Source organism: Puntigrus tetrazona, chromosome 24, assembly GCF_018831695.1.
Source record: "Puntigrus tetrazona isolate hp1 chromosome 24, ASM1883169v1, whole genome shotgun sequence".
In the NCBI taxonomy this organism is placed as follows: domain Eukaryota; kingdom Metazoa; phylum Chordata; class Actinopteri; order Cypriniformes; family Cyprinidae; genus Puntigrus; species Puntigrus tetrazona.
The window spans coordinates 11,872,754-11,893,442 of NC_056722.1; the positions used below are offsets into that span (position 1 = coordinate 11,872,754).

The 20,689-nt window shown below is 35.7% G+C and overlaps 1 protein-coding gene across 1 annotated transcript in view; it reads right to left on the reverse strand.

Moving 5' to 3' along the window:
* ofcc1 (orofacial cleft 1 candidate 1) overlaps nucleotides 1-20,689 on the reverse strand; it is an 82,636-nt gene that overhangs the window by 38,067 nt on the left and 23,880 nt on the right. The window contains exons 12-15 of the mRNA XM_043226847.1: nucleotides 16,984-17,247; nucleotides 15,967-16,108; nucleotides 9,681-9,775; nucleotides 5,771-5,862 (exon numbers count right to left, since the gene is read on the reverse strand). Coding sequence (XP_043082782.1) covers nucleotides 5,771-5,862; nucleotides 9,681-9,775; nucleotides 15,967-16,108; nucleotides 16,984-17,247 — 593 coding nt within the window. The remainder of the gene's footprint in view (nucleotides 1-5,770; nucleotides 5,863-9,680; nucleotides 9,776-15,966; nucleotides 16,109-16,983; nucleotides 17,248-20,689) is intronic.

Below are 20,689 nucleotides of genomic sequence, written 5' to 3' on the forward strand. Positions count from 1 at the left end.
GGGCTATGGGAAAATACACAACACAAATACACCACGATTCATTCGCCCACCATACCACGACTGGTCAGATGCTCTCAGGCCAAAAGCTTGTCAGATTTGACAGTTCTGATTTTCGCGAAGTCAGAGGGCATCTATACAAACCTGGTCATGAAGTATATATATATATATATATATATATATATATATATATATATATGTATGTGTGTGTGTGTGTGTGTGTGTGTGTAGTGTTTTGGTTCCCAGGAGCCTCCTAGCACAGGAAAGGGCCCATCAGCCCCTGAGGTGACTCCACACACCTCCAGACAAAACTACCCACAGTATTACATCAGAATTGATTGACCTGTGACTCGAAGACCAAGGAACGTGGGATGTGAAACTCCGGGCATGCTCTGCTTGCACATGGCTACCTCTGCACTCACAACACGCTGTAAGAAAATTACTGAGATCTATAATTAACATAACAAAAAATGTCTTTGGGTTGAATTTTGTAAAACCCTCGAATCATCATATCACATTTACACTCATGCTCATGTTTGTTTGAAAAGTGCACTTGGTAAAAATTTCAAATTAAAACTTTTATTTAAAAATTTTTATTTGTATTATTTTGATGCGTTGTCTAATATCACATGCAAAGTACTTGATTATAATTTTGGATAACTCTTTATTTTGAAAGTCCACATTTGACATTCTAACAGTAAGTAACTTTGCAACTACATGTAAACTAGCAGTCATTAGAATATTAGTATACTGTCTGCATAATATCTTCTAACGCTTTCTCCTGACGGGTCATCAACATACATACAACATACTGACTATGAACAAATTTGCAAGTATATGTCAACTTTTCTACAACTCTGCTAACCTTAAACCCTAGCAATCTACTCAGTTAGTAGACATGTAGTTGAAATTGAATAAGAATTAATGAACATGAAGTTACTAATAGTTAGTAGAATGTCCAAAGTGGACTATGTCTAAAGTGCAACCTATATATATATATATATATATGTGTGTGTGTGTGTGTGTGTGTGTGTGTGTGTGTATATAAGTTTTTCCTAATTTCGTAATAAGCTTTTTTAAAACATGATAAAATTGACCTTTTTTCAGAAGAGAACACAGGAAATGGCTAAAATGGCTTAACAGAAAAAAAACAGCATTAACCAGCTGCAGAGTGTATGACGTCAATGAGAGAAACCACACAACTTACAAACAAGGTAAAGACAAAAAAAAAAAACATCAAGAAGTGATCTATTGTGAAATGGTGGAAAGGAGTTTTGTCAAAGGAGATGGGAATGATTGTACAGATTTTGGAAGCATTGCTCATCCTCAGGAGGAAACACAGACCCCTCATCTTTCTCTTTTTAGGACAGGAAAAGTCACAGATATAATTGATAAGAGATTTGGGGGGTATATTCAGTGTAATTAGAGTCTTGATAATTGGGCTAATTAGATATAATTGTTGTGTGAGACTGAGTTTGATTAAAACAGGTTTCCCCAAAACGAGATAAAAGGGAAAATATTTAGTTGACAGAATGACATTGGCGCAACATAAATATGCAGAGTAATTAATGAATAAAACACTTGCATGCAGTTGAAATGACTGCAAAGAAACACACACATGCAGATAGAAATATTCACTAAAACTTTGACAAAAATTATCTGCAGAGAAACTGCAGAACTATATCTCAAGGCAACATTCAAAGGAAATATTCAAAAGAAAAAACAAGACAGAAACTTCTGTCACAGTGTAAATAAGTCATTAACAATAGCTGCCTCGCTGTAGGCAGATCTCTTCTAAAACAGCATCCCTACCAACATGAAACATTGCAAGTGACCGATTTGATATGATCAACATAGTTACTTCACACAACATGTATAGTGCTCCTCGCAAGAGACCTTAAAAGTAATTCCAGTAATTCCAGTAGACTTTACTGTCTGCATGATACTAAGCTAATAAGCTGTAAAAAAGGAAAAGGAAAAAAAAGTTGTTAATACTATACTAAATTGTTTAAAAAGACTGAACATTATAGTCTGAATGTAAAACAAGTATATTTATGATAAAAAAATCTTAAAATTGTCCACCATTTTTACATGATGCATTTTGGGATTGTCATATATATAGGAAAAATATGACTATAGTATGACTTTAGTCAGACACCCTATGCGCATTTCTTGGTTAGAGTCCAACTAGCATTTGTCATTTAATTTTTTTCTGCTGTATCTGAAAAAAAAAGACAACAAACAATCCAGATCAAATAAGGTGGAAGGTCTTTTTTGTCATACTTCCTCGTTTTGAAATGAGTGCACACTTATCAATATTTGCGCTTTGCTGCATTTTGTTTGTTCTTTGAAATTGTAATGCATGGTTTAAGGTTATTACTCTGGCTAAGGTGTTTGATATGTAAATCTGGGAGAGGATCAAATGAGTGGAGGATAATAGAACTCAAAGAGAAAGAACAAGAGCAGCTCTGCCCATTCAGATAAACAGCTCTCTGAGCAATACCCAGCATCCCTTGCTCCCAGTTCACTGAATACCACAAGCCTTAAGACACGTGTTTTTGTCTGAGCTGTGTTTTTGTCTGAGGCGCTTTTTACTTTTACACTGTTTCTACATCATGCGAGAGTTATACTGTGGATCCCCCCCAAAAATTTCCCATTAAAAATAAACAACACTGTCTACACTGAAGGCTTATACAGATCTGAGGAGCTTTTTTATTTTTATTTAAATAAAGTGCATTTATAAATGCCACAAATGTGCTATGACTGCTATGAATTTCATGCACATATCGAATTCAGCTCATGATGTTACGACTCTACAGCTGGTTTACACATTTAATCTTTATGTGTAAGAATTCAATTTTTTTCATTAATAGTAAAATGAAAATGGAAGTTGAGGAACAATGTAAAAAAAAAGTGACACTTTACAATAAGGTTTATTAGTAACAACACTATTTAGTATGAACTAAGAATGGGCAATACTTCTACAGCATTTATTAATCTGACCTACCTGCTAATTTCAGCATTTACTAATGTATTATTAAAATCACAAGCTGTGTTCGTTAACATTAGTTAATGCGCCATGAGCTAGCATGAACAATGAGTGATTGATTTTTTATTAATTAAAATGTGTTTTAACTTCAGAAAAATCACATTTTTCTTCAGAAAAAAAAATAAATCAGTAGTTCAAATATTAAAATTAAAGACCCTTTTTGGCTATCATAGCACATTTATTAGATTACATCATGAAGTGCATCCTGTTTTATCTTTAAATAGTAGTAAAGGAATCCCTTTGTGGACACTTGCCCTTATTCTTTTTTATTTTCTTTTAATACAACCTAATTTTTCTAAACAATTCATCCATATACACAATTTATGCAATTTCAACAATCTAAATATACAAGTGCCACTGCACTACAGGCACTACACATGCATTACCCTTCAGGGAAAGTCTCCGCCAGAGTGGTAAATATAATCAAATAATACTTTACATATATAATAAGACTAACTTTTCAATTATGTACAGTTTACTTAGCAATACAGCAGGCTCAGCCCTGCTTGTTTGAAGTTTGTTTAGACGGCACACATTGTACTTTCAGAGGTCATACAAGTGGGCTGAGCACCAACTCATACGGATTTTCCATGCAAACAAATGGGACAGCAGTTATCAATAAACTCTTGGCTGTGAACTGTCAACACCTCTGACTGAGCCGCACACATTTCACAGCAGAAAAAAAAATCAAATGCAACATCAGAGTCTCTGCTGATTCTCTAGATGGCAGTAATATGCCTCACTCATTCACATATCAATCCGTGCATGAAGATAGCGTAGCATCACGTGAGAGAAAGGGAGGTTATGTCTGATCCGTCACATTCAAGTAAACGGAGATAATTCTTATAATTCAGTTTTGACTAATCGTGCAAAATCAAACTTCTTCAATGTGTTTCATGTTAGAACATTTATAGCATGTGCTGGAAAGAAAAGGTAGGTTTGATCAACATTCTGGTGGATTCCTCATCATAAGGACAGCCGTATTGGGAACAGTGATTCTTTGTTATGAAATCTCCGCATAAATACCAGATCATCAAAGCAGTTTTCCTTTTTTAATGCTTTACTGTAGAATGAAAGTTTGGGCTGTCCTGATCAAGGCCAAAATGGAGAAATCATAGAAAATGTAACCTTATAAAAATGAGCAAAGAAGCTGTTAGAGAAGAAAAGCTTAAAGCTTAATTGCACTTTTTGAGTCATAAAATATAATGCTCATTATTTGAATGAAAGTAACAATTAATTGACAACTGTGGGCTATTTTCAAATCTGGGGGACAGAAAAGTTCACTTCACTGAAGGATCATCCATATACACACATGTTACACACCCTTATGATGGTGTAACTTAGTTTGCATCCAGTGAAATTAATCAAAGAGTTTTCAGTAAGATCAATAAGATCTCCGCAGGACTGGTTGTGTGAGAACCATGAGAATATTATAAAATGTGATTTGCATTTCAAAACAATATTAACAAACAAAGAAACAGTCAATTGAAATGTATTTCAGATGGCTTACATGAAAGACGGTGGGGCTAAACTCTGCCCGTCGATGTTTGCCTTTACGTTTTGAAGTCCTTTATCCTGCTTTGGGTTAGCAGTTGTGCTCCAGCCCTCTCTTCTCTGATGTGTGGCCTGAGTTTCATTTGATTTCCTCCCATACTTACAGCAGCACAGCTTCTGATCTTGTTTAATACTAGTCCAGCGGCAACAAATTACCAATTTTCAGAAATGAGCAGAGGTAGGCAGCTCTAAATCCTATAAAATGAGTCGCTCTTTCTTTCTTCTCAGAGAAATATACAGCGTTGGCAATAATTCGGGCAAAATCAAAATAAAAACACACACCTCAATTTTTTCCCTCTGTGGATTTAGGCGAGCGGCTTTCATCGCAGGCACGTGCAGTGAAATTTAGGTAAGTGTTTTGTGAAATGCAATTTGACTAGGCCGTTTATAAGATTTGTTCGGTGCCGCTGTTTGTGTCGGTGTGTTTTCACTCCTGTTTTCTCATTAATATCAAATGCTGTAAGCCACAATAAAACGCAGAAAACACTCATTCGTAGGCCTGCTTGTGCACTTTGCATCACTAGAGAAAAAGCAATTATCCACAGCGCAAGGTTTTATGTGTTGCCGATGTTAACGTTACCTTGATCCCTTCAATAAAAACACACATTGAATCTGACAATAAAGCAACATTCATATGGCGGACAGCGACATTCATATTCAGCCTCAAATAAATCATGCAAGTCGATGTGCGTTAATATATACGCTGAGAAAAAGATGCAGTATTATAGGGTCGCAACTCAATAATAACAATTTTCTAAAAATATTGGAAAAATAGGTTGTGTGATTTATATGTAATCTTAGTAGAAAATATAAAAGATTTTCAAAGATTCAGGTTGTGTGTGTGTTTTGTTTTTGGTTTTTTTGGGGTATGAAGGCCTTCGGTGTTCATCCTCAAACTGCCACACAATATTCAGAATAGCATACTTGGCTCTATGCTGTTGTCAGTATACATAAATTATGTTTATGGACAAGTTTGTTTTTGTTTGTCTTTTTTTAATAGTAACGTCATGCCAGAAAATTAAACACATAACGCAATTAGGTCAGATATTTCTATTGTTCATTGTAACGTAGCTCTTGCTGCTCCGCATTTGCAGTATGCAGCAAGTAGATTTTTATTCATAACCATATAAACCCACAGACATGAAACTGGCCTTGAGAAATGATACTTACCTCACAGAGAAGGTGAACTGGTCTAGCTGATCTTTAGGGAGAGGTTTGAGCCCCTCACTGTTTCTCTCGATTATCTTCTTCTGCCTGCCGCTCTAAACGGAGAGAAACATGTGCATGTCGTTTGTAATCATAGCAGGAAACAGTTGCAGTGATTTATCTTGGGAATACAATGACAGCAGCACACTTCACCCTAACTTCATCTCTCAAAAACAAACACGCACAACAACAACTAGTACAGGAAATGAATGACATTCACATTACAGACAACATCTAATCAAAGTTGTCAGAAAGACAGAGATGGGATGAAGTGAAAGAAAGGCAGTCACAAAAAATGAGACAAAAACAAGAAATTCTATGTTTAAATCAACACACCTGGAATAATAAAACTACTGAATTCAACATTCATAGTCAAGAATGTACATAAAAAAAACTAAATCCTTACATTCAATGATTAAAATTGCAAGTAAAAACAGTTCAGTACAATTAAACAGTCTACTACTTTTTTTCTGTGTTTATCTGTGTATTTTTGCTTGCTACATTAAGATTCTGATAGCTTAGCAACATGTTAATAAATTATTTAGTCAAACATGGTAAATTGTACCAACTTATGTCTTATGTCAGTTCATATCATTTATATGTCATTTATGAAGGGCTGCCCTACAGTCACAAGAATTACTGCATACAATGAAATCAAAGCAATATATTCAAAGAATAAATGTGAAATATGAACCAGCAACAAACACTGAGATTTTATTCTGTAAAAAAAAATAAATAAATAAAACGATATACTGTAATACTGTCTCCGACAACATATTCTGCAACAGAACCTCTTAGACTGCCCTTTTGGAAACCTGAAGATAACAATATGAAAGCTGCTTGTAGCTTTCTTTAACCACGTAAAGTCTTCCCACTATTTGACAAATACAAGCAAAATCGGTGTCAAGTGTTTCTGTTAGGGGAACGAGCCAATCAGAAACTCTGTGCCTGTCAATCATTTTGCACATACTGTATGCTTTTGAAGAGTGTTTTGAGGAACATGTGGTTGGGATTAGAAAAATAGCAGAAGTTAGCCAAACGTCTGAAATCACTTAAAGCACAGAAGAGTCATATGCAATAAAAGGGAAATTCAGTGATTTAAAATAATGGTTTTAATCTAGTCCAATCTTTTAATAGAATGAGTCAGCTATGGACCCAGTTATGCATTAAAACACTATTCATTGTGGACACCAATCAGAAACGTTATCTACAGAATTAGTCAGATGTTCTCTCATAATTAACCACATTCAAGCCTTTTAAATCAACAATAAAATCAACACCACATAATACTCTCAGTAGAAACTTCCAGCACCAACTTCCAGCTGTAACCACCACAGACATCGAGGGCGACAATAATAAGAAATGGCCAGACTGATTTATAAATATAAATATTTAATATGTAACAATTATAAATATTTTAAATGCTCTGCTGCACTTCATTATGTAGTGCTCTGTCTGTTGTTAGGATGACAAAATGATTTAAAAGTTGGCTATCTTGCCTCGGTGTTCTAACAGTGCTTATCAATGTCAAAATGACTGAGATGGCCAATCAAATCAAAGTAGGTGGAGTTAACTGTTCACATAATCAGAGCACAAATACCAGCATCGGTTTTATCAATGAAGGACAGACAGGTAAGAGCAAAGCATTTGACAAATTACTTTATGATAGACCAAAATGACTGAGAAAATGATTTTTTTTTCTCAAAAATGGCAATTTAGCTAGCATCTGTGGGATTCATGTAATTCCTAACTGAATGTGATGAGACTAGAAGCATTTTCTGTTTTCAACATAGGCATATGCATAAAAGTGAGCATGTGTCCAAATATTATTAGCAAATAGTTTGTTACTAGAATTAAACATCATTTTCATTTTAAGGGACTCTCCCAATATTTAAGACATGGACAAATACTGACCGCTCGGTTTAATGTTAGTATGGCATTTTTTTGTAGTATTATTATTATTAAATTTTACAGTGGTCTGCCAGAGGTCTAACATTGGCAGATGGCCAGTCAAATAAAAAAAGTAGAGCTTTTCAGAAGTCAAACACTGAGTGTGAAGCTTCAGAATTATATTTTAAGAGGACAACAATTAAATCCAGTGATGCAATGTATTCAGCCTGTTTTGTCCTGTTTTGCTTTTCGAATTGAACATAGCCATCATGATTGACATCATTTATGCAATGCATTTCATATATATATACTCATATTCTGTGTTTTGTCCTCTTTTAGGGTAGTTGCTTAACTTCACAGGGCTGGAAATAATTTTTGTGGAAGACCCCCTTCCCCTAAGTTCTAGTACTAGTAACTCAGGAGTACTTTAGCATTATAATAATTCTTCACAGTTCCTTTAAATGCCATAGCCCTTTAGAGGCAGTGGTGTATTAGAGCAGTCCCTGCCGTACAGTAATTGGAGTCCATTAGAGTTCAGAAGTAATTTTGAGATGTCGCAGAGAGAAACACTGGGTGCTGATATTGTTTGTTAGTCTGGCATTCAGTCTGATGCACTATGCCCTTGGGTGGGCTGAGATGCGCTGCTGCGGCACGGATACAGCCTGCATCTACATGTCAATGAGTTTCCCCGTATGAAAGATCACTGTCACCTATCCAGAAATGAAAAGCACATTGGACTACGTACAGCAAACTACAGAGAAGGACGAAAAAAAAGAGAACATTATAGCTAAAGAGAGAAAAAAAAAATAGGACATATAGATGCCATTATTTTAGATGTTATGGCTGGCTTCCAGGTTTAGGCAGGTATCTTTTCAGTACTGCTGAACGATAGCTAATAACAGGAGAAGTCAAAGACGGGCAAGAATATAAATATACCATCATATATGGTATATTCCAGAAAAGGTATTTAAGCAATATGCAAGTGAATTTTATTATTATTATTATTATTATTATTTTATTTTATAACAAAACCAGCATGGTAGAATTAGCTTTTCCTGAACATCAAACCCGTGACGTCTGCAATTAAAACGCATTCTAATAAACAGATTTAATTTAATTTTGACAGTGATAATGAATTTAATTTAAATCGCGCACAATTCGATTCCGTGATTAATCTGCAGTTGCATTTAAACAGCTGCGAGTTTGCATGATTCTGGCATGCCATGACAACAGTAACAACAAAGACAAAAGGGCATTAGATAACTCACAATGCACAGTTGTGCAACGTAAGACAGCAGCACCAGTTCAGCACAGTGAAGTCATTTTGCAATTACCACTTCAAAGTGTGGCAGGTAACGTCGCAGCTTTGATTCATTTAGCTTAAGTCCTGCGGAGCGCAGGAAAAGGCATGTTGAGAACAGTTAGAGAGAGCGAGCACCGGGCTGGCACTGCTGATTTCACAGAATTTGAGCTGTTTTGGCTTGTCGAGCACATCAAAACTAGCTTTGAAGACTGAAAAATACCTGTTAGTGTGAAATGTATTTTGACAAATCTCAGATAATAAGGGGAGTAGGGAGGCAAAAGGGAGGAGCAGCAGGGGCGTCATGGACCTTTTTTTTTTTTTTTTTTTTTTTTTTTTTTTTTTGTAAAGGGGTTAAATTTTTTTGTTAAATTTAAATTTAAACAAATGCTATAGTATACTTGCTAGTCTTTTTTGTCAAAAAAAAGACAAAGAAATAAAAAAATTAGTTTCCTTGCACAGATTTTTTTTTGTGCTATGCATATCATGACGAAAAATAATATGACAGTACACTAGAATGTAATAATTCAAGCACGTTTTACCAAGGTATTGCGAAATAATACAACCTGATTTATTTTTTTAGGCTTTTAATCTTCCAAATGTTTAAATGGGCATGGTGCCTCTGAGGAGAAGCGAGAAAGAAGGCCCATGTTCAAGGTCAGAATGTTTCCTCATTCAAGTTACCTTGCCATGGATTTCGGCCTTGGGTTTTTCAGCGATGGGACGGTTTGTCTGGTTGCTTGGCTCAGAGGTTGACACAGCTCCACTGGGGCTCTTACCTGCAATGACATTACAAATGAACCTTTGTTCTTGTAAGGCAGAAAATAGCTTCTGGTCAGTGATTTATGGTTTAATTAATTAAATGAGGATAACATAATCTCTAACATCACAAGATGAAGCACAAAAACAGAAACTTTGGTATAGTTCGCCTACAAGGTATGGTAAAATAAAATAATAATTCAATTCAATTATACATATATATATATATATATATATATATATATATATATATATATATATATATATATATATATATATATATATATATATATATATATATATATATATATATTTTTTTTTATTTTTTTGAATAAGTGAAAGCAAAATTATAAAAATTAGATATTATACATATGAAGCACAAATAATGAGAATGGTAAATGACTGTAGACTTTTGACAACAATGAAGTGTACAGCTAAAGAAAAAGTGATGAAACTTTCTCTTCACATATATTCTGTTCTTTCTCTCCCTCACACACATCATCAACATCTCTGAGCCCAACCTCTCTCTTTTTTTTTCATTGCTCTAATGCACACAATTAGACATGATGAAAAATCGAAAAAAAATTAAATTTAGTTGTAATACATTTTGCCATTCTTCCTTCCTTTGGAAAATTACTTTTGAAGTGTTTTCTCTCGCTCTCCGTCTGTAATTTAAATGGTAAGCTGCCAGATGTGTGTCTCATGCTTGAAGTGCAGGAGCTTTGCATTATTTAGCATATTAACATTCACAGAATTTAAAAAGAGGGTTCCTGCATTGCCTGGAGCTTCCAATTAAGTAAACCTTAGCTTGATACATGTAAAAATTTTACCATGAGAAACTTTTTTCATTGCGTTTTTCTCTTCGCCTCAACCAGTCACATCTATATAATAAATATGGAAACTTCCCAGATGATATAATTTTTCTCTTGCTGCGGGATTAAATATATCAGTAATAATAACTTTTAAATATAGGCAACGTATCAGGAAGGCTTCAGAAGACTCAAATAGGTTTTAATAGCAGGAGCGTTCAGGGCTGGTATGTCCTCAGTGCTGTTTTTGAACTGATATTACATTTAATCTGAACGCAGATGTAGGTTTTAATTACAAGTTACACCAGCAAACATTTGAGATGCCTACAGGTGAAAGCATTACATCTGCCCTATCTTAACATAAATACGGGTGGTTATTTCATTATAATGTATGAATAATCACGTTCAATTGCATGGCTTACCTCTGACGCACTGTCTTTTCGCTGTAGTGACAAGCCTTAAGAAATAGACAACCATAGACAACGAAAACAAATTACAGACAATTTCTACTGCTGAAGCTTGAAAAAGTCAAAAAGTGTTGGAGGGGAAATTTGTCTTCTACAGAAGATATGTCAGTCTGTTTTCTCTTGGAAGACACACAGTTAATGACCCACGAAACCATATGGAGTTATATGTAAAAAAGGTTTATTCAAAACCTTCAAGTTATAAGACCAGCCCCAATGGCTCTCTGCCATTCAATACTGGTGTGTTTGGTTCATAATGGTTTTGTAATCATTTCTTCACATGGTTGCTTCCAACAGTTTGTTCCAGTTTTGTACCAGGGGAGTTAATAGCCTATTTTCTTTCTGAGTGTTTAAACTTCCTGCACTATATTATTATTTTGTCCAACATGTTGCTCATTAAAGAATCCGGACGGCAACAATGCATTAATTAGCTTCAACAATGGTGTTACATCTCCAAGGTAAAAGGTAATAAATGCGAAGTTTAGCAAAAGTTTAGCACTAAAACGGAAATGCAATTTTCAGCTTAAATATTACTTAAATAAAAAAAAAGCAACAATTTGCCTTTTTTCCCCCAACAATGATATTATCGACATGCATCATCAGAATTAAAAAATATACTGACACAGTAATAAAGACATTAACCTTACATAAACCGAAGACCCCTGTCTCTGCCATGTGCAGTGCATGAATTTTTATCTAAGGTTTAGCCCGTTCCAATCTACGGCCTGAAGCGATGTGGAGCAAAAGCCTGCCCTCCACCTCTGTTCTGTGTCCAGAGACTGTAATCCCTGTCAGCAGAGCATTCTGCCTGCCTTTGCGCCACGATCATGCATGTTTTAATGGGCCAGCCAACACAACTTTGCAACTTTGCCTTTAATTATCCTTCCTCCAGCCTGATGCTCAGATGGTGTCGGGTCTGAATTAGCGCAGCGTTGACAGCTGTAGGCTACGTCCATGAACTCGGAGTGCTGCAGCCACAACCCACGTTCTCCCAGGGTGAACAAGAGAGGCTTGTTATCCTCTGCTTACCATGAACGCACAGAGAGTAGGAACCGGGCCTGAAGGGTTGCGTGACCGACGGGGACCTGTGCGCTCACCTAGGTTTCTAATTGCCCTGGTGACAGTTCCAGAGTTGCCGAAAATCAAAGGTCAGTGAATTATTGATTACCCATGAGCATAATCCACGACTCTCATAATTACCCGTTGTAATAGGAATAACCAAAACAAAGGGAAATAAAGTAGAGAGCATTATATAAATTGTGGACAACAACCTTTTTTAAATACAAAAGGATTTTTAAAAAATCTTTTTTTATCAAAAGTGTGTGTGTTTACATATAAAACCAATCATTTACAGCTATAAATTTATCACCATCATATCATTTATTTAAAAACAATTTTTTCAGTTATTATAGAACATTTTTATCACAACATTATAGTATACCTAAATCATTACATCTATTTACAGAGGCATTATTTTACAGTCATTCTCAGGTTTCATGACTGTGGGAATCGTGAGCTTTAGCAAATATTTGAAATTTAGCAAGTATCTGAGCATTTGCAATGATATCATGTTTAAAAATCTGCATTATGCAAGGCTTGTCACTTCAGAACAGTTTGTTTTTCTTCACATAAGCTAAGCAGCCTTTGGGAACGTCTGTCTGACTCTATCACTCTCATAACATGAGGCTACGTTTTCTCATCAACTAAAAATCGAGCTTGATGTAAGCAAGGTTAAATTATCCATTTAAAGATGGGCAGTGGTAAATTAATTGGGGTAAAAATGCAGTGTGATTTAGTAAGTATGATCCTGTATTAAGGTTATCTGCAGTGACCGGGACAGGCCCCTCAGGGACAATGATATAAAAGAGCGCGGCTGTGTTCCAGAAACACTCTAAGAGCAAATCTTGGAAATTGTCATTGCGCTGACGGGCCGAGTGTACTACGATGCATTTACTTAAGGGGCGGGATGCAATCAAACACAGCTTCCAAAAGCCCCACTGCATGCGGTTACAGATCCACTAAGGGTGATCAAAGCAGAAAGGTCTAATTTAATTAGTCATTTGAATTCAAACAGACCTAGTGTAACTGGATCGTTCACTTAATGTGAAAGGTCAGTTAACTCATAACGCCTACAGCTACGTCATATGTTGCAATGAACACAGAAATGAGGGAAAATAATATTAGCTGCCATTGCTCCTATTTGACATGTCTGAGCATTGCAATAATACCTAAGAATGATAAGGATCGTACGTGTACATTGTACATTCTCAGCTGATTTTTGAAGAGATAAAGACCAGAATGAACTCAGACACCGCTATAGAGTGCGTTGTTGTTGTTATTATTATTATAATACATGTTTGAATAATTCAAAAAGCAATCATATAATTATCAAGCAATATTACAGATATATCCATCACAGTTAGCAGAAAATACACGTGATAAAAAAAAAAAACGTTAGTCCGTGGAGCCAAAGTTGGATGTTCTCTATTTGCGGTTTTTCCTTACTGAATTTGATTTTCATTTCAGAGTAATGTGAGGTTGTCAGTCCAATCCTGCTCTCTCGCTTGATGGGAATTCTCCATCTGAATATCATAAGAGTGTGCAGCAGTAATGCAACCTGAACTGATCCTTATGCTAACGTCATCTCTGCTCAGCGGTTTGACGCTGTGATGTCCGGTGAGGGACACCTTTTGATCACTTATTCGAGTCAGGTTGAGTTTTCCTCTGTTTGTCCAATACCTGCTTCTTTTTCATCATATTCTTTCCTTCCTCCCTTTTTTTTGGCATATATAGTAAGCAGAACACAACTCTCCCAGAGTGCCATAGCATGGGGACGCTTCCCATGTGGGGTGTTAGGAGCACAGTGGGAGGTCAAAGTTCACGGCAGAGAGGAAGTGACAAGCTGTGAAATGTAAAAGACCAATTTCTTCCACATGTTGCGGCGCTCTGAGAACAGCGCCGAGCTGTCAGCTAGCATCACGCTTAAAATGGGACAGGTTGCTACCCAGCAGACCTGTCACAACTCATTTGTAATTAAAAAGCCTATGTGATGTTTAAAGCTGAGCACCCCAGAATTTTTTTTTTTAGGGTTCTGCTCTGTTAAATAAAGATGAGTACTGCCAAAAAAAAAAGAACAATGGTCTTTGCGCTAGATCAATACCAAATGAAACTGCATTGGCGTCAAGATGTTCTGTGACCCATGTGAGGACAGAACGCTCGGAGACAGGAAGGTCTGCCTGGGAGACACACACTTATTGAAGTAAAAGCTACTCTACACATGGACTTGAGTGAAAGGAAACTGCTTATTTGCCTCTTTCCTGTCCAAACTAATCTTTATGCAATGGGAGTGCTGGATATTTAAGAGCATAAATTACACAACTGCTTATGAAAACTAGACCTTTTTTTCTTCTCCTTAAGAAAATAAGAAATTATGCTTGTCTGTAAAAAACTCACCCTTGCAAGATGGTGCCAGAGCAGTGTGTTTTCATATTTCATATTTCTATGTAGATAGGTTGTAGCATAAAAACTTAAAAAAAAAAAAAGTAATAATTAAAATAATTTGCACTGTAAATTACTATAGATGTTACATAATCTGCCAAATGTACAAATGTAAACATTTGCCAGTTCTGGTTAGTTGCAAATGTGTTTTTTTTTTTATTCTTAGCTATGCTGTTTCCATAGTGTTGTAGGTGGTTGTCAGGATGTTCCTAAATTCTCAAAAAATTCTGATTGGCTTTTGAGTTGTTTATTTGTTCTGAGTGGTTTTTAAATTGTCCTTTTTAAGTGCTAGGGCATTCTGGGTAGTTGCTAGGCCACTGAAGAGAGTTATGGTAATTGCACACTGATTCCAAAATGTTCTTCCGCTATTAAAAAGATATTTGGATCAGGTTCTGTTTTTTTCATATCCGTTTAAAGAAATCTGATAGAAAAAAGTTACATAAAAATAAAAAATATGAATCTTAAAAAATAATAATAAAATGCATACAATGATAACTACAGATTTTTAAACGTGGTTCACACATCAACTTCAGCGTAATGGGATATTTTTGTCTGTTGAAATGCTTGTAAATGTAATTGCACAACTTATGGCTGAAAAAGTTTAATACGTTTAATAAATTTAAGTTTAATAAGTTGTTTGAAAATATGGGAGCGTATGACCAAAGTATTAAAACATCAAAAGACTGAGGCATATGCATGCTGTCTAAATCATTTATAAACAAAATAAGCCAATAAAGATGGCATTGTTTAAAGACATTACACAGACAACAACACAAGCAAAAGGGCCCAAGTGACATAACGTGAAAACAATTCCTGACTTGCTTCATTTGTTTCAATATGACTATGAAGATTTTCAATACAGTTCCAAACATGTGTGCTGAAAGCTTTAATCTCTACGTGCACCATTCCAGACTCGTATGCTATTTCCCAAACAACTGAAAAACAATGAACGCAGTAGAAAAAAAAAAAATCAATAAGCTAATGGAGGCACACACAAGCAAATGAGTCCTATTAGTGATCTTGCTATCAACCCATCCCACTTAATGTTGACTGCTCACAATTCGACACAACAATGTGAGCCGGCTTCTAGCTGAGAGTTTTGATTAGAGGAATTTTGTGCCATTTGCTAACACAGCAATAGATGATGATGGTGATGGTGATGATGATAGCATTCAGTGACAAATGTCAATCAGGTGTAAAGCTGAACGTTTTATGTTAGTGAGCTTCATTTACAGTGCAAACGATTTTGGCCTAAATGGCACCTATTGTGCAGCACAAATTGGAAGTGCTTTAGTCTGAATGAAGAAGGTTCATTTTCTCTGCATGAATGCCCCACCAGATTCTAACTGGCAGCTGCCATTCTGCCTCTTTGTGGGAGTTTGTGGCAGGCAGTGACATTCGCTGGCATTTCTTCCTATCGGGGGTGTTTAGAAGTCCTACCTGGCAGAGAAGCAGAAGAGCGGGTGGAGGTGTCCGGATGGGGATGAAGCCCCTGGCTGGAGCTCAGCTGGGGGTGAGAAGGGATCTGCAGGGTGAAGCTGCGCTCCGGCACCCCAGTGCTGCCCCGCGGGAGTCTCTTCACCTGCACAGAGGGATGTCTGCTGATTGACAAAGACTGATTATGAAAGATATTATGAGAAGGTTGGAAAATAGATGCTGTACAGCTGTGGTTCTCTACTGGTTTGATTTAGGACCCAGAAAACTTGGGAAACCAGGTTTAGCGTAGTTTGATTGGACACAGCCTTTGACGTCAATATCAAAAAAACGACAGCATTTCTCCTCAATTTTTTTAACTACAGATAAACTGAATTCCTTTGCTATGGCTCCTTTGCACAAATATGCTTGCTTACATTTTATGTTTTTAAATTTTGCTGTCGTTTCTTTTACTGTCTGGGACTCTTCTAGCGCAAAATCACAGATCGCTTTATTTTTTTCCTTTTGCACTTTATGCACCGATTTGGATGCTAAATTTATCTAGATTGAATTTAAACATGGTAAAATGTGTCAAACTTTATGTGGAGTGCAAATTTTAAAAGAATATATTAATTGGTTACATTCACTACACGCAGTATTTTCGAATTAGATTGAGAGAAGCCTTTGCTCTGTTTTTTAATTTCATTAAGCTGTTGAGTAACGGGATCAATGCTTCTCCTCAAATATATCTGGATCTGTTTAGTAAAGATGTGGTTTGTTTACAACCTGGCTCCAATTTCCAATTTTCTTGCTAGAGCCATTTACACTCTCTCTCACACACATATAAACAAAACCGGCACTATTCTCCCCAAACTGTCTTTTACAGAGTTCAGTTAGGGCAACTACAGTGGTTTATTAGCTTAAACCAATTGAATCATAAAGTAAACAAAACTGTTATAACTATTATTATTATTTATGGTATGAATGATTAGACTGTTCAGTGTCTTCGTAAAAGTAAACCTTCAGTACATTTTAAATAGGTACCTGGAAGTAGAGGTTGCATAGCCAGTTGTCCAGGTCAGTGGAAAGCAGATGCTCAATTCTGCGGAACTGGTGAAGCGAGGGGTTCGGACTGCCGCGCAAGAGAGGGGTCTTGAACTTGCCATTGAAGAGATGGAGGGAGCAGTTGCAGACAGGAAATGCACCCCAACCCACCACAGAACTCACATGACTGTGATCACCAGGCAGAGATAACAGCTTGAACACTAACACACTGGATGGCAACAGATCACATGATGCGGGCAAGACCTGAAAGAGACAGAGTGGGAACAACACCTACAATAAATCTAAATCTGTTATTTAAATCAAATCTAGGGCGGGAAAAGAGACAAAAATAGTTCAGGGTCAAAGTCAAAATTATGTATTAACACGTTTAATACAAAGACGATTAAAATAAGTGATTAAAATAGTTTGTTAGTTTAGCACAAAATGAAATGGTGGTTTTGCAAATTCTAACAAATGCTTTAATAGACAATTTTTAAATATAATAATAAACAGAGTGGATGCAAAAAAAAAAGAATAAAGATTAATGTAGTGTAGTCCCAAATTAGCTAATTATTCAAATATTGCAGCCCTCTTAACGTTTATGCCTGAAAAAAAACATTCATTTAACAGTTTAATTTGTATTTATTATTATTATTATTATTATTATTATTATAGAATTCTGGAAAGAAAAATAAATTAGGAATACATGTTCCTGTGTAACATGTAAAAAAATAATTGAATAATAAACAAAACAGATGTAAATTAAAAAAATATATAATTTTTTTATTATTTCTACTTTTTTATGTGGACATACACCATTTTTGTAAAGTTAAGCACCTTTCAGTGATGCTATATTTCCTTGTTAGAGATAGTAGAACAGAAAAAGGGTGCAATGTAAAGAGAGCAAGTTTTCTCTTACAAAACAGATATTTTGTATCTAATTTCCTCTCTCTAGCTTAAGATGTAAATGTGTTTAATACGATCTAAAGTTTGAACCTAGATGATGAAACATCGGAATGTGATTATGGCTGGTTTCAGGAAGCCATCCCAGCAGGAGCGCCAGCATGTGACGATCCCAACATGACAGCCGTGACATCACTAGAACATATGCAAACCGGGCACATTTAAGAAAAAATGTGATATATCAGAAAAACGTGGCATGAGGAATTCCAGCGTTTAACACGCAGAGATCCTTATTTACCCATCAAGCGAGAGACAGACCTTTAAAAAATGAACTGACAAAAAGAAGCGCTTGACTTCATCAATCACTCCAGGAATATTCTATCCTTCCATTAGGAGTAATGGAAAACGGAGAAGACTTGTTTTATCACATTCATCATGTGTTTCTCTTCTAATCACTTTGTGCTCACACCTAAAAAAAAGAGAAAAAAGGCACAGATTCCCCACATTGGGCCTCAAATTTATGCCATAATCTCCTGGATTATACATATTGAAAAATATTTCAGATGCTTCATTCACTGAAAAATAAGCAAGAACACTGCTGACTGTATCAATTCGCTTAGAAAAACAGATTAAAAAAAGGAAGGAGTGAAAACGCAATGAAATGACTGAAAGATTGTGTTTTAGGCCTGTGTCAGTTCTCAGGTGGAACTGCTACATGCTGGGAATCTATTAAAGCATCACAGAGATCAGATTTCATTCAAAACAGACCTGTGCTTACTGAGCAAACTCCACAGGAGAAAAAGGCGAAAAAGAGAAAATGCAAACATGTGAAGGCATACATTAAAAAAAAAAAAAAAAAAAAAGTACCTCATGGACTGCTGGTGTCATTCTGCTTTTTAACATTAAATGACTGTTTTTGCTTTAGATGGAAGAGCTATGAAACAACAGAATGAAGAGATGTGAAAAGGAGACTGGCAAAGAATCGAAAGATTCTTCTTATCTTCTGCTTCCTTGCCTGGACCATCACATTTTTCACATCCCACTTGAAGGAAAAACTCAAATCTCCAAGATGGATCAGACCAGAGCATCTCTGCGCCAGCCAGAGACACTCAAGAAAAACATGATGAGCTGTAGCTATCCTCCTACTAACGTTAATTCCTCGTTTCCTCTGCGAAAGCTGTTGAGAAAAACAGACGAGGCGAGAGCGCACGGTAATGTGGGCAACTGCGAAAAGCAAATGAGCCAATTACAGACAAATCTGATGGAAATCTTCGAAACATAAACATCAACAGCAACAGGATTGGCTATAAATAAGAGCTGGTAGAGGATAGAGGAGACTGACACTAGACAATCTCAATGGAGCGCTAAACGATTGCCTGCCAAATAAGAGCCCACGGTTTTGGACGAGAGAGGAGGAGTATTCAGTTAAAGCGGCCCACTTTATTTCCTTTGTGTCAGACGTTTCTGTCTGCAGATATAGGCCTGACTACACAAGTGCATGCTAGATTTGGTGCTTTAGTTATCGATCGTGATCACATTTTTAGGTTCTTTATTTACAGTGTTTCGGAGGCTCTACTGAACAAACATTCTGGTGAGAAGTCGGTCTAAACTTCTGGAATTAATTCACTCTGCTTAACAAAAAGACTTCATTCAAACTTCATCAGATCATTTCCGCATTTTTTTTTTTAATGCCATAACCTTAGAGAATAAAGAATAAAATTGTTTTTTTTTTTTTAACTCATAATAGGCCATTTACAAAAATAAAGCAAGGCTATTAGATTAAAGTATTTTTTTAAGAATTAAATTTTAGAGAGATATTCATATTTTCAATCTCATAAACATCACTTTATTCTTGTAAAAACCCTATATATATATATATATATATATATATATATATATATATATATATATATATAATTTTATTTTTTTTTTTTGCATAGCACTACAACTCATTAATCATTGATCAAAATCATTAAAAATAATGAATAAAGTATCCCACTGACACATTGATCTTACAATTCATAGGTCTTCTTTCAACCTTTCTCATACACAGGCAACAGAAAACAAGATCTGTTCTAAATGCTAAAAATCACTCCCTAAACTGAAAATGTTAACTTTATTGCTCTTGAACAGCATCGATAATTTAAAAGCACAGCTATTTATTTTTTTCTTATTTTCTCAGTAGATCTGAGTTCTGGTTTTACAGCATTTGTACGTCATTTTTATCCCAATAAACCGTCAGCTCTTGTATAATGAATTATAAATTTGATTTACATTCACACACTAAATGTCATGTTGGAAAAGCAGCTGTTTTATTCGCAGTGACTGTCCCTCAAGTCAAACCTTAAGCTTTCAGCAGCAGTTTTTAATACAGTCTCTTTCCACTTCTATACACACTCGCTGTTTAATATCACATTTCATAAGCTTCATTCTAACTCTATATTCAATAGCTGAAGTGGAACTGCAGAGAGAAAAACTAGAGTGGCTCTGTTCTGGGATGCAGTCCTGTCTGATAATCAGCCAGATTTCTACCAAAAGGTTTATAAAGAGATTGGTTTAGTCAAGCCAGTCGATTGTTTCATAAAGTATCATGAACTGTTTTATTGTAGCTTTTATTCACATATTTACATTGAGATATTTTTGACAACTGATGTGTGTGAGTGTGTGTGTAATTAATGTTTACATGTGAATAAAAGCTTAAATTACATCTGTTCATCATATAAAGCAATTGATTTTTATGGATTATGGATTAGTAATCCATAAAAAAAAAGATTAGTTTTACAATATCTTTTTGAAAATGTAA